This window comes from Convolutriloba macropyga, chromosome 6, assembly GCF_964194025.1.
Source record: "Convolutriloba macropyga chromosome 6, txConMacr16.3, whole genome shotgun sequence".
Classification (NCBI taxonomy): domain Eukaryota; kingdom Metazoa; phylum Xenacoelomorpha; order Acoela; family Convolutidae; genus Convolutriloba; species Convolutriloba macropyga.
The window spans coordinates 32,847,058-32,860,721 of record NC_134473.1 but is presented as its reverse complement, the minus strand read 5'-3'; the positions used below and the strand labels follow the sequence as shown (position 1 = coordinate 32,860,721).

General features: G+C 34.4%; 1 protein-coding gene across 2 annotated transcripts in view; it reads right to left on the bottom strand.

The window, feature by feature from the left end:
* Positions 1 to 2,754: 2,754 nt before the first annotated feature.
* The window catches only part of LOC142340937 (armadillo repeat-containing protein 8-like), a 55,447-nt gene continuing 44,537 nt past the window's right edge, over positions 2,755 to 13,664 (bottom strand). For both annotated transcript variants that reach the window (XM_075391715.1, XM_075391716.1), the window contains 2 exons: positions 7,404 to 7,591; positions 2,755 to 2,974 (listed from right to left, as the gene is read on the bottom strand). In XM_075391715.1, the coding sequence (XP_075247830.1) occupies positions 2,944 to 2,974; positions 7,404 to 7,591 (219 nt within the window). In that variant the 3' untranslated portion in view covers positions 2,755 to 2,943. The remainder of the gene's footprint in view (positions 2,975 to 7,403; positions 7,592 to 13,664) is intronic.

The following is a 13,664-nucleotide window of genomic DNA, read 5'->3' as shown; positions in this document are numbered from 1 at the left end:
CTGATGACTCTCCAAATAATATATCATTAAAGATTTTATACATCTACTAACAGGTTAGTTGTTTTACTGTTGTTTTCACCAATTTATGTATGCATTTATGGACATAGGTGATTATGACCATAATTGTGTACATACTTAGGTAAAGACTTGTGTATGTATAAAAAAATGTGACCCTGGATCCAGGGTCACATATGTATGTATGTATGTATGTATGTATTTATGTATGTATGAAAGTGTGTGTGTGTGTGTGTGTGTGTGTGTGTGTGTGTGTGTGTGTGTGTGTGTGTGTATGTATACATACATCCATACACACATATATAGATACTCACATACACATACAAGCATACATTTACATACATAAATACATTCATACATGCATACAACAATACACACAAACATATATACATACATGAATACATACACATATATACATATACACGTTACATATATACATGTATATACATATATACATTTACATAATACATACATACATGCATACATACATACATACGTACATACATATACATATACATATATACATATACACAATACATATATACATGCATATACATATACATAATACATACATATACATACACATATATACATATACACAATACATATATACATGCATATACATATACATAATACATACATATACATACACATATATACATATACACAATACATATATACATGCATATACATATACATAATACATACATATACATACACATATATACATATACACAATACATATATACATGCATATACATATACATAATACATACATATACATACTCATATATACATATACACAATACATATATACATGCATATACATATACATAATACATACATATACATACACATATATACATATACACAATACATATATACATGCATATACATATACATAATACATACATATACATACACATATATACATATACACAATACATATATACATGCATATACATATACATAATACATACATATACATACTCATATATACATATACACAATACATATATACATGCATATACATATACATAATACATACATATACATACACATATATACATATACACAATACATATATACATGCATATACATATATATATGTATGTAAATATGCAAAATAGGGGGGACATTTTATTCAGATTTTCAAAATTTTCAAGTGTCCCACCCCGGTGTTGTTGGGCCGAGAAAATCAGGCTTCCAAAAATGTCCTTCCCCCCCCCCCCCCCCCCCCCGGTGAGGTTCTAGTCATTTTTTTATACTACTGGTGGGGGTGGGCGCGGGTGAGCTGGGCGGGGGTGAAATTGGGGTTGAGAACTTCACACCATGCGAACTTGACACCAAAACTTCCCACCATGAATTTATGCCTCCTAAACAAGTTTGTTGAATCGTATACATAGAGCCTAGAAAGCCGTACGGCTCTCAGAGAACTTAAAGCCCTCCGGGATCTACCCGTTTATCCAATTTTTGAGGATGACAAATTTCTCTCCGATAGGCGGGGCAAATCAAAAACGGTCAAGAGAAAATCCTGCATAAAACACACGTTTACAATAATTGCTTCAAACTTCGTTCGAGAGCAATTAAATATGACAAACGTCAAACGAATTGCTCTCAAACAAGCGGCTCGCGGTTACCTTCGGTAGTAGCAGCAGCTAGGGCTGCTAGTATTAGGGGCTTCGGTCTCAGGGTGGACAAGCGTGCGGTGCTTTGGACGAGGAGGGGGTCCAAGTCGCCACTTGACTGAGGATGGGGAGTGAAACTTCTAAGAGCCGTCCTTCACAAAATGCTTTGATGTCTCAAGTTTCGGTGAATAGCATACTTTGCGACTAGTTAGGCGTAAAGTTCTAAGAGAGCCGCTCAGTCACTTACTGCCTCTCCGGGCTTACCTGTTTTTCAGGACGAAACGACAATTAATGATCTAACATCCTCTGGCAAGGATGGCGAACTATTTAAAAAATTATACTGGCAGAATAAGAGTGATTCTAAGTTTTCAAGTACAACCTCAATTAACTCCAAACCGCTATTAAAAAATCTGACAACTTATGCGACCAAAGTATAGTTCTTATTAGCGTACTTGGGATTAGGCGCTGTTTGAACAGTGTGCTCTGGAATCCTTCACAACTTTCCTTATCCCGCCGTACAATTAAACCACACACCTCCAGCCCAGGTAAACTGTTGTCAATCTCTTTGAATCCGCTCTCAAAGTCAATTGCCAGTCCACAAAATTGACTCGAGTTACAGAATACACCAACACTCCATTTAAACAGAGCCATTTTGGTCAGACATGATAATTCGTTGATGCCTGTGTGAGCGACACTCACCACAGAACTCTCAACTAATTGGTTTTTGAGAAGTTTGTAATCACAGAGCACAAACTGTTCGGCAATCAGTAGTGAACAATTTGAGAAGTTAAACACGAAGAATCCTAACAGTATAATAGAGTTGACTTTATTGGTAACTTTGCCAAAAACCTGATGCTGATTCATACTTTATTCTTATCTCAACTATTGTTATTGATTTTCTCTTGTTCCATTGGTAAAACGAATGAAGATCTCCAAGCCTTGCATAATTAAAAAGCTGCTTACTTAGTTCGCAAATTGAATCCTTTCAGACCTCAAAATTATAACTCCAGCTGGCAATTAATTTGTTTTAAAAAATTGATTGCTAAAGCAAAAATCTTTTGTCCCATATCGATTCGAACGCTCATTTCTTTGACCCAGAGAAAGAAGGCAATTCAACTAAACTAAATTATTTTACTTACGGTAAAGAATTTGGTACAAAATAAAAAGAATTTCTGTCAATACACATTGAATCTTCATTAAACATCAACAAGCGATCATTTTTGAATCGTCTTTTGCAGCCATAGTCGCACGAGTTTTAGCGCCCACTTGTCAACAGTACTGATCCCGTATCTCAAGCAACTCAAGTCAGGGCAAAAATGATCTCCTGTACACTAAAAACAGAATAATTAATTACTCAGTACTAGACAATTTTGGGCGCAAACTGAGCTATTGCTTAACAAGGAGGCTCGGTAATGTGCGTTTGCGCATCAAGTTCCGACTCCGCTCATCCGCATTTTTGGCATAAATGTCTGCCGAATGAGGAACAGATAGAAAACCCCTCAAAAATTCAAGTATTTTACAGAAAATTGTGTATGAAAAAGATCGCATCCAACGCAGAAAACTCAGTGGAGTAAAAATGCCGCATTAGATTGATGAGATCAGACATTATTCAATAAACAAGTCAATACGAACAACAAAATCAAACAACAAAAATTAAATCCAAAACTTTTTGTCCATTTTTTAAAAACTTATTAGCAAGGTCAAAAAAGCGTCAGAACAAATTGAAACTAAACAACTTGTACTTCTTTAGAAAACATATAGGACAACTCCATAAAAGCTTGGTAACAAAAACAAAAAAGCAAAATTAAAAAAAATGGGTTATGTTTTTAAAAACAAATTATTTCACAGTAATGAAAACCATTAGATAGCAATTGAAAAAATCCAACCTGTTTATGATTACATACGCCTCTATAGGTGGCCATTACTTGTTTTCATTCAATTTATTTTGCGTTTACAAAAAGAACAACAAATAGAGACATCAAACCAAAATTCCATTAACTTGCGAGAAAACAATGTCAAGGCCGTAAAGGCATATTTTGCCCCTCAAAATAGGTTCAAATGAGCCTTCCTCGAACACCAATAATGTGGTATGCGAGCTCTCTTCAATGAGAGTAGGTAATAAGTAGACAAAAATAAAGAAACAAAGGGCAAAATTAATACTTTTTTATTTTTCGAAAACAATCATTTTCAAAGTCATGAAAGCCATCAGCTAAAAAGGACATTATTAAATAGGTTCAATTATTCATCAAATGGAAGCGCTGAAGACCTGCAATTACTCAGAATATGTCTTACGTCTGCAAGAAGAGCGTCAAAATTAGAAAAAAAATAGTTTACCTTTTTTGCGGATAAACTGTGTCGAAGCCAGTAAATTCATAACGAAATCTTTAAGGACATGAAATTTTGTACACCTGCATCTTCACCCGACTACAATAATGTCATAAGTGACCTGTAACAAAGGAGACTACGTGAAAAATAGACAAAGAACAGAAGTTAAAAAAGGTTTTTTTATTTTTGAAAACAGTTGTTTTCAAAGTCATTAAAGCCATCAGCTATCTACTGAAATCAGAATATGAGCTCATTCTTTCCTCCTCAAAAATCCAATGAGACCTGTCAAAATCAAGGAAGATTCATACGATTACAAAAAGACAAAGTAAAAACGCCAGTTAAAGACAAGTATAAAAAATTCAATTAAATTCTTTAAGAAAGGGTGTCGAAGCCGTTAAAACCATAATCCATGACTTCAAAGATCTTTATATGTTCAATCTATCCACATTTTGAACAACAATGATGTAATACGTGAACTTCCACTATTGTGATGTGACAAAACGAGAAAAATGGGCCAATACCCAAAAATAAAAAAAATGTGAAATCTAGTAGCATCAAAGCCAGAAAACCATAACTTAACGCGCAAAAAAGATTAAATTTCAATTCAGTGGGAACAAAAGAGGAAGAAGAAGCGTTCTTTCTGTGATGACACTAAGCTACAAGTTGACCAAACTAAGAGAAAAACAGCGGCAAATTCAATAAGCCATTGTTTAATTAAAATATCAAACATTTTTAAAAGTCAAAACGACCATAATCTTCCGAGAACCAAAATTAGATATATTGATTTCGAACTTCTTAGGAAGCCCAATTGACCTATCATCAGTGAGCTTTGATTAGTATTGCTTTCTTTATTAACATTAAAACAACCCAATTTTTTTAAAAAAAAGACCGACTGATTACAATCCAAATTGGTTTTGGATTGTAACAGTCCAAGATTGAATCACAACTAGCCTTGTTCACAAAATGCTGTTAATCCATAAAGAACACTCAAATGTTTCAAATATTATATATCTAGATAATTTGTTAGTTAAAAGATGAAAAATAAATGTTGCTTTTTTGATAATCCTAAAGTTAGCAAAAAATAGTAAAATTTGAATTCCAGACTCCTCTCAAGGGACGTGGAAGTAGGAATGGCTCCTTTTTTTAGTTTACAAAGAATGTATTAATAGTATTTGGGTGTTTACTTCCAGCAAAGTTTATCAAAGGGGACTAAGGAAGCTTATTTCGGGCGATTTTTATAAAAACGCCTGAATTTTGAAATATTTAGCCAAATTAAATCAAAATGGTCAATCATACATTTTTGCCTATAAAAATAAAATCAACAATACCATGGTTAACAATTTTTACATATTTTAGCAAAACTAACAAAATATTGTTCAAAAATTACGGAAAATGTGAATAAAAACAACAGAATTCACTCTATTTTGTCTCTATAAAAGTTTAAACCTCGATAACTCCCTGTAAGAAACTAAAATCAGAAAAATCTTTTTAGTTCCATATTCTACATAGGACGAGCTTTCTAATGATACCATTCTCAACTCTCTACGATGAATCATTACGACGCAGAGGTATACCCAAATCGTCATACTCGATTTTTCGCACGCTATGTAGCTCGATTTCGCATATAAACCGCAATTAAGCCTAACTTAGTTGCTACTTATATAATTAAGCCTAACTTATTACTATTAGTAATACTTTATTACTACTTTATTGATACTTATAGTACTTTATTACTACTTATTAGTACTATTTATAACTACTTATTAAAATCGGCCAGTCCCACATTGATGTACAAAGCCTTTGATGTGCGAGAGATTTTTCGGAAAAAATCAGTTTTTGTGGTTGCATGTATTTGAAGCACTTTAAAGCTTTGAAAGCTTCAATTAAATCTTTATTAAAGTGCTTATTGCATGCAGAAAATGCGCGCAAATAATAGATACCTAAATTGAGCGGAAACGCTACAAGACTTGTAACCTACTTTTTGTTCAGAATGTTCTTTTAAGTAAATTTAATTTTGGGGTATACCTCTGCGTCATAATGTATATCGATCGGCCAAATTGTCTGAAAAAAAACCCTCGCGAGGGGTCGGAATGGTTTGCAGGGCAATTGTTTATGAAAAAGGCTGAATTTTGAAATTTTTCGCCAATATTTTCGACAAAAAATTAAATCAAAATCGTCAACAATACTTTTTGTCTTTAACAATAAAATCAACAGTGCTATTGTTAACAATTTTTACTTATTTTAGCAAAATTGACGAAATTTTAGGCAAAAATTCCCCAAAATGTGAAACATAGCTGGCAGATTGCCAGAAAATAGCCGCAATAGATTCGTAGATCTGCGGTCTCAAAAAACAATAAAAAAGACTGACCAAAAAAATTCGTCTTTTCATTGAAGGCTGATATGTTATATTTTGATTAAAAATCTGTATAAGTTATTGCTGCCTCTATTAACTGATCTCAAATAACCTTCATTTAGAGTGACACACACCCATTTGACCTTATCTCTTTGAATTTAAGTAAATAAAAGTCAATTTCAAAGTGAGGAAGTCATTTTTGAGAGTGAGGTAAGTCAAGTGTGACCAAAAATTTAATCACGCGCATGAACAAAAAAACTCGCTCCACTAAGAGCGAAAAATGACGTCACACATGCAATTCAGTTGAAATTGCATGAACGAATGAACAAAAAATGGCTGTGACGTCATATGGTCGTAACAAAAATCATGACGACGAAATAAAAAAAAAACCAAGAGAAGGCCAATAATAGCCTCAGCTATCGCTTCGCGGCTATTAATAAAAATAACGCAAATCGGTCTAATATTCACAAAAATTTAAACAACGATAACTCGCTCTAGAAAAGGAAATTCAAAAAAATTTTTTTAATTGAATATTATACGCTGGACGGGCTTTTCAATGACACCACTCACAACTCTACAATGAATATATCGATTAGTCAAAATTGTCTGAACAGAAAAAGCCAGTTCAGGAATATAGTCCCCCCCCCCCCCCCCCCCCGCCTCAAGAGGGGTCGGAACAAAAATGCTGCATTAGCCAATTCCGCGGTGGTTACCAATACGTTCTTAACCTGTTTCTTCACATTGTACAGTGATAAATAATCCTCCAAAATTCCTTGCAGCGGCTGTAAAGGAAGTAGGTTCCTTTATACGTTGCCAACACCATAAAATCACACAATTCACTGTTTTCATCGCTTAAAAAATTCTTCTATTTTCTGACACAGTAACGTTATTGTCGATAATGATAGTCGTAATACCCTCTACCATGATCTGTGCAATAATAGAGCAAATATAACATACACGTGGATTTAATAACCGAATTCGTGATACCGGTAACTCAAATATTAAACTTTGATTAGCCTTGTTATGTCGATACACCAGGTGACGTCAGCCAAATTTAAAAGGCATTTCACGGAAATAATTACCAATTGTTAACTTTGAGATCAACGCATTTGGCATCTAGTTGGCTTTGAATTGATTTGAGAGGCTGGAGGTAGTTGTGACGTTTCAGCGCTTCCACAGCAGAGGCAGAAGTGAAGCCTTCGTTGACCGCAAAACAAAATCGAATCCAGCTCAATATTGAAACTCTCACTTGAAAGTCGTCCGACTCAATCTAAACATTTGGTAGCTGATTTTATCATTTTCAGGCATTATTTCTAGAACACTTTCTAGAGAGCACGGAGTCATAAATTTATTTTGGGTATCAATTCTTTAACCAAATAGTTCAACTAAAGATTCGAGGAAAACATCAATTGCACTAAATTAAGGTCAGCAGAAGTCTTTTCGAGCAATGAAGTGCTCCTCGGCCTTCTTTCTTCAGAAATTCAACTTCTTCAGCGACAGAATAATTTGGAGGTTACACAAAGTTGCGACACATTTCCGAAATGTTGTGTAAACGCAAATATTTGGATATGTGTATGTAGATATTCTACGAACAACAACATTGAAATAAGCCACTCAGGGAGCAGCTTAGGGCAACCACAACTAAACAAGGAGGCTCAGTAATGTGCGTTTGCACATAATGTTCCGTTCCATATAAGGACGAGATAGAAAACTTTCAAAACATCACGTATTGTTTGAAAATAAATGGTTAATTAAAAAATTAAAAACTAAACCACAAAACGAAATAAATGATGACATATTACAGGGCCTTTTACGAGGGCCTGTTACTCACGAGACTACAAGACAAGACAAAAACAAAATCAGATAAACAACAAACATTAATTACGACCACGACTCAATGTCTGAATAGTCCAAATAGCACCATAATAAAAACATAGCCGGCAGATTGCCGGAATAGCTGCGAAAGAATAGACCTGCGTGCCATATAATAGAGATAGAAACCGTTACAGATCTAAATTGAAAAAAAAATCGACGCCGCTCAAAAAACTAGGCTAAAAAAACATTCAGCGATAAATTAATAAAGTTTGTTAAAATTCATCCCACAGAAGCCTCTTATTAGGGACGGTTACTGCACATATGAGTTCCTTTGACCTTAAACAAACTCAAATTAAACTTAAGTTTTAAAGTGCAGAAGTCATTTTATTGAGTGAGGTAAGTCACGTATGATCAAAATCTAATCACGCAAATAACCTAAAAACTTTCGCTAAAGCGAGTGAGAAATGAAGTCACGCGCGCAAATGCCGTTAGTGAGAGGAAGTAGTCATTCAGAAAATTTGACTTTTTCAGCTTTGCTGTGTGAACAAATGTAAAACGAAAAAAGAGCGTCAGACGACGAAACAAAAAAGCAAGAGCACCGCAATATAGCCACGCTCAGCTTTCAGCTTCGCAGCTATAATTAAACAAAATAACTTGTACTTCACTAGAAAAAATATGGGAATTATTCTTCATGAGACTGGGTCACAAGTAGACAAAAAAGGTCAAAGCTAAAACATACCCGGCAGAATGCCGGTAAAAGCCGCCGTTGATTCCAATAGGCATGATTGGGATTGAAAGAATAGAAGATATTGAAAAAAAATGGTACAAAAACATTTTTAAGTCCAATTTATTTTGATGGCATTTCGTAGTTGAACATACTTCTGTTTCTTAGAGAGAGGCTACAGGGGCTACTATCAATACCAATAAGCATTAGAGATGGTAACTAAGACTTATAGGAACGGCGATCAAATAGCGGGCATCTAAAATTGGGCTTATGGGTTTATCCCGTTTCTATTTCTGACTTCCAATTTTTTATACTGACTCTGTTCATTTTGAATTGCTTTGCTGAGTAACTGATGTTCAAAATCACTTTTAGCAGAATGAGAGAAGAGAGAAACTAGCCTAGAGAAGTCAAAAAGATTTTACGCAAAATGCTGAAAAAGCGGCAAAATGAGGTAAAACAAAACATTTTTTTGTTCGACGAAGCAAAAAAAATCAGGAGCGCTATAATAGCCGGCTGAGAAGATGAGGGCAGCTATCAAAAAACTAAATTTTTTTTGAAACAATTAATTTCAAAGTCATTGAAAACCATTGGCTATTAACTGAAATCATTAAAGAGGTTCTTTTATACCTCCCTAGGAAGCCATTGAGAGCTGTCACTATCCACAATATGTCATTCGACTAGAAAAAGAAAAAAACAAAAGAACATCAAAATTTTAAACAAAGCTGGCAGATTGCCAGAAAATAGCCGCAATAGCTTCTCAGAAATGCAGTCTCAAAAAGGCAGTAAAAGAAACAGATCAAAGACAAACTTTCCTTTTATTAAATCCTGGGATGTTATATTCTGATTAAGAACCTTTTTAATTTATTGCTGCTTCTAATAACTGCTAACTGCTCTCAAATAACATTCAGAGTGACACACACTAACTCGAGCCCATCTTTTTTAAATGAACAAAACGTAAATTTCAGAATGACAGTCATTTGCGAGAGTGAGTTTAGGTCATGTGTGACAAAAAACTTATTCACGCGAATGAACAAGAAAATTCGCTGCAAAAACTGACAATTACGTCAGCCAAACAATTCAGTCGAAACTGCATGAATGATTGAACAAAAAGATTTGATGAGGCAAACAATTTTGAATTGGGCAAAGGTAAGAGGGACCTTTGTCTTGCAAAACGTTCCGGAAGAACACGGGCAATCAAAATTTTTGCATATTAAATGATGCCACGAACCCAACTCAATTAAAATTGCATGAACGAATGAACAAAAAGCAGATTTTTGAAGCGATTGTAACGTCATATGGTCGTAAACCTTGACGAATTAAAAAAAAACAAGGGAAGGCCAAAAATAGCCTCAGCCATTGCTTTGCGCCCGTTAATTAAATTTTTCGGGAAAAAGGCGCCGAAGCCGCTAAAAGTACAATAATTAACTCGAAACAAAATATGTTCAACTGCGCCTTCCTTTAACGCCATTAATATGAAATGTCACCTGTCATGTGAGACGACAACAAAACAAAGCCGGCACATTGCTGAAAAAAGTTATCGACGCTGCTCAAAAAGGTATGAAGAAAGATTCTGCGATAAACTAATAAAGCTTGTTAAATTTCATTTCACAGAAGCTTTTTCTTTAGGGACCTTTATTACACATATCAGTTCCTTTGACCAAAAAAAATAAAACTAATTCAAATTAAACTCAAGTTTTAAAGTGCAAAGTTCATTTTTTTAGTAAGTAAGGCAAGTATGATCAAAATCTAAAATCACGCAAATGAGCTAAAAACGTTGGCTAAAGAGTGTGAGAAATGACGTCACGCGCGCAAAAGCCGTTAGTAAAAGCACGAAGTTATTCAGAAAATTGGACCATTTTCAGCTTTTCCGTGTGCACAAACGTAAAACGAATAAGAGCGTCAGACGACAACAAAAAAACTAAGAGCACCGCAATATAGCTCCACTCAGCTTACAGTTTCGCCGCTATAAAAATAACCGACTAAGCGGTTGACTTCATCAATAGTTAGCCACGGTTTAGTGAGGTTAGCCTTAGCTTAATTGAAGGGGCGTGAGGTGAGGGTAATAGATGATGACATCACGCCACATAACAGCAGCTGAAGTTTGACATCAATAAAAAATTCCAGGAGAGATTGAGTGTGTGTGTGTAAGCTAGCGAAAAACTTAAACGAGAAAGAGAAGGAAAGAAACCCCAGCCAACAGAGAAAGAAAGAGCTAAGAATATTTTTCATATTGAGACTCGACTCTGCAACTTCTAGTTTTCCGGCCTTGTTAGTAATTAAAACATAGCCGGCAGATTGCCGGAAAATAGCCGGGATGGACGCTTGTGGCCTACCATGAATTGAAACAAATAAAGAAAAAAGATTGACAGATCGACCACCAGCTTTTTAATAGACCACTAGACTTTTTGGGTTAGATTCGGACTGTCATTTTCTGAGACACATTTGCACTACAAGGAAAAAGCCATAATGGACCTTTTTTAAAATGAAAGTTCGATAAAAAACTACAGACTCTATTACTCAGGAATTAGGGCATATAAGTTTGGCACTACTTAGATGCACACTTTTGGTCTTTAACCAGTAAATGTTCATAAAAATTAAAGTTCCATAAGTGAATTCAGAAGTCATTTTTCAGTGAGGTAAGTCACGCACTTGACCTAAAAGAAGAAATGACGTCACGAACACAAATTTTCACTGCAAAGCAGTAGAAGTCACTGAAGTCATTGAAAAAGTCAATTCCAAGAAGTCAGGTAAAGACAAAACAAAAATCTGTTATTGTTGTTGGAATTGTGGACGCGGATATCAATCATATAAAAAACTGAAAGTCCAAAATTCGAAAGAAAACTTTCCACATTCGCAGTAAAAAATGTTCAAAAGCATTTTTTGTCTCGGGAGTTCTGTCATGTAAACCATCTGCAAGACTTAAAAGTTTCGTTCGTCAGAACTGATCGTTAAACTCAGAAAAGGACAAAAAAATTTCAAAAATTTTAATAATAGCAAATATTAACAAAATCTTGCAAAAATTTGTGATATTAAAATCTTAGGAACCAATTAATTGTCCCAAGAGACTATCTAGTATCCTTATAATAACGACATTAAATTTCAAGAAGTTTAAAAAATGTTGAAATTCGTGATGTTAAAATGTTGAAAACCATTCCATTATCACTAGAAAGTGTGCAGTAATCTATTATCAAACCCTAAAGGTGCCTTCACACCTAGGGCTGAAAAACTCAAAAATGACGAAATTTTTTAAAAAGCTTGAAAAAAATTGGGAATATTATTATAATTTTGTGTGTTTTTAATTGGATTACCAAAACATATAGCTCTTAAAAAGGTTATTAAAAAAATTCAACGAAGTCAAACACAAAATTCAAAAAATGACGAAAAAACACAAAAATTGCAACATTTTGGTCTCAAAAACTTCCATAAATATGCTTTTAACCTGAAACTACGGCCTTCCCGGTAGCTTCATCACACTAAGCACTTGAAGGACTTAAAAAACGCGGCTAAGGGCCTCTAATGAAACTTACGCCCGTTGAGCGCTACCTGTTTATCCCATTTTTAAGGACAAAAAGTCAAATGGATCAGACGCAAAAATCAGTCAAGCGAAAAATCGCTTAAAAAAGACCAAGAGAACTTAAAAAAATGCTACAAACTTTGTTTGAGAGCAATTACAAAATAAACTATAAAAACTCGCAAATGTCCAAAAAAAAGCAAAATCAAAAACTCATAGTATCAAAGGCAAAAACCCAGTACCTAAAACATAAACCTGCAATGAAGATTAAATTCTTATTCACTAGAAAGAGAATGACCTCTCTTGGCTCAGACAAAGCACCAAGTTGACAGACAAAATGCAAAGCTCAAAAATACATATTTAAAAAAAACTATTCTTAAAGCAATAACAACCGTCAGCTTTCAACTAAGAAATACAAATACTTAAAAGATTAACTAGTAGCTACATTGGAATCCAATTGTACCTGTCAGTGGTGGCACTAAGTCACAAGACTACAAAATAACAGCGAATAAATGCAGCACAAAACTGACAGACGTGTGAGCAAAAATACAGAAAGAACTCAAATCAGTCAAATTTTCACCATTTTAAACCACGATAACTCAAAGAAAAAACCGAACTTCAAAAAAACTGTTTTTTTATTAGGTATTTGCTGGGTGGGCTTTCTAATGATACCACTGACAACTATCTTCAATGAATATATCGTCAGATTGACTACAAAGATAAACCCGATTGAGCTTAGTTCCTCCCCAACTAAATTGGGTCGGAAAAATAAACGTTTTAGCTCGAAAATTGCGCTAATCAAGCAATGTTGTAGCTAAAACATTGTAGATGAATATATGCCGCAACAAACTTCGATTTAGAGCTGCTGAAGAATTTCCAATTGAAAAATAATTGTTACGCACTGATTTTTAGTAGTGTTCCTCGTGGTGTTATTGAGGTTTATATTAGAAGTAATTAACTTGAATAATTGGCATTTTACAAGGACTTATTTTGGTGTTTCACAGTGCGATTTTTAGCAGATATATTTTGAATAAAATCAGCTAGTAATAGCCTTTTATTGAGCGGTCCAGATGCGTGATATATCCACTAGTTTGCCTTGCATTTTAGTATTAGGTTAGTCGCTATTTCATCTGTAACTTAGTTTATCAAACTTAGAGGGTTTCAAGAGAATTTCCAGTTCAATCTTTAATTAATTTAGCAAGAATTGTTTAATAATTTTAACAAGAAGTTTCTCAAGTTTTATCAAGTTTTAATAAGATGATAGGCAACTGATTGTCAGGCTGGTTCTCCGGT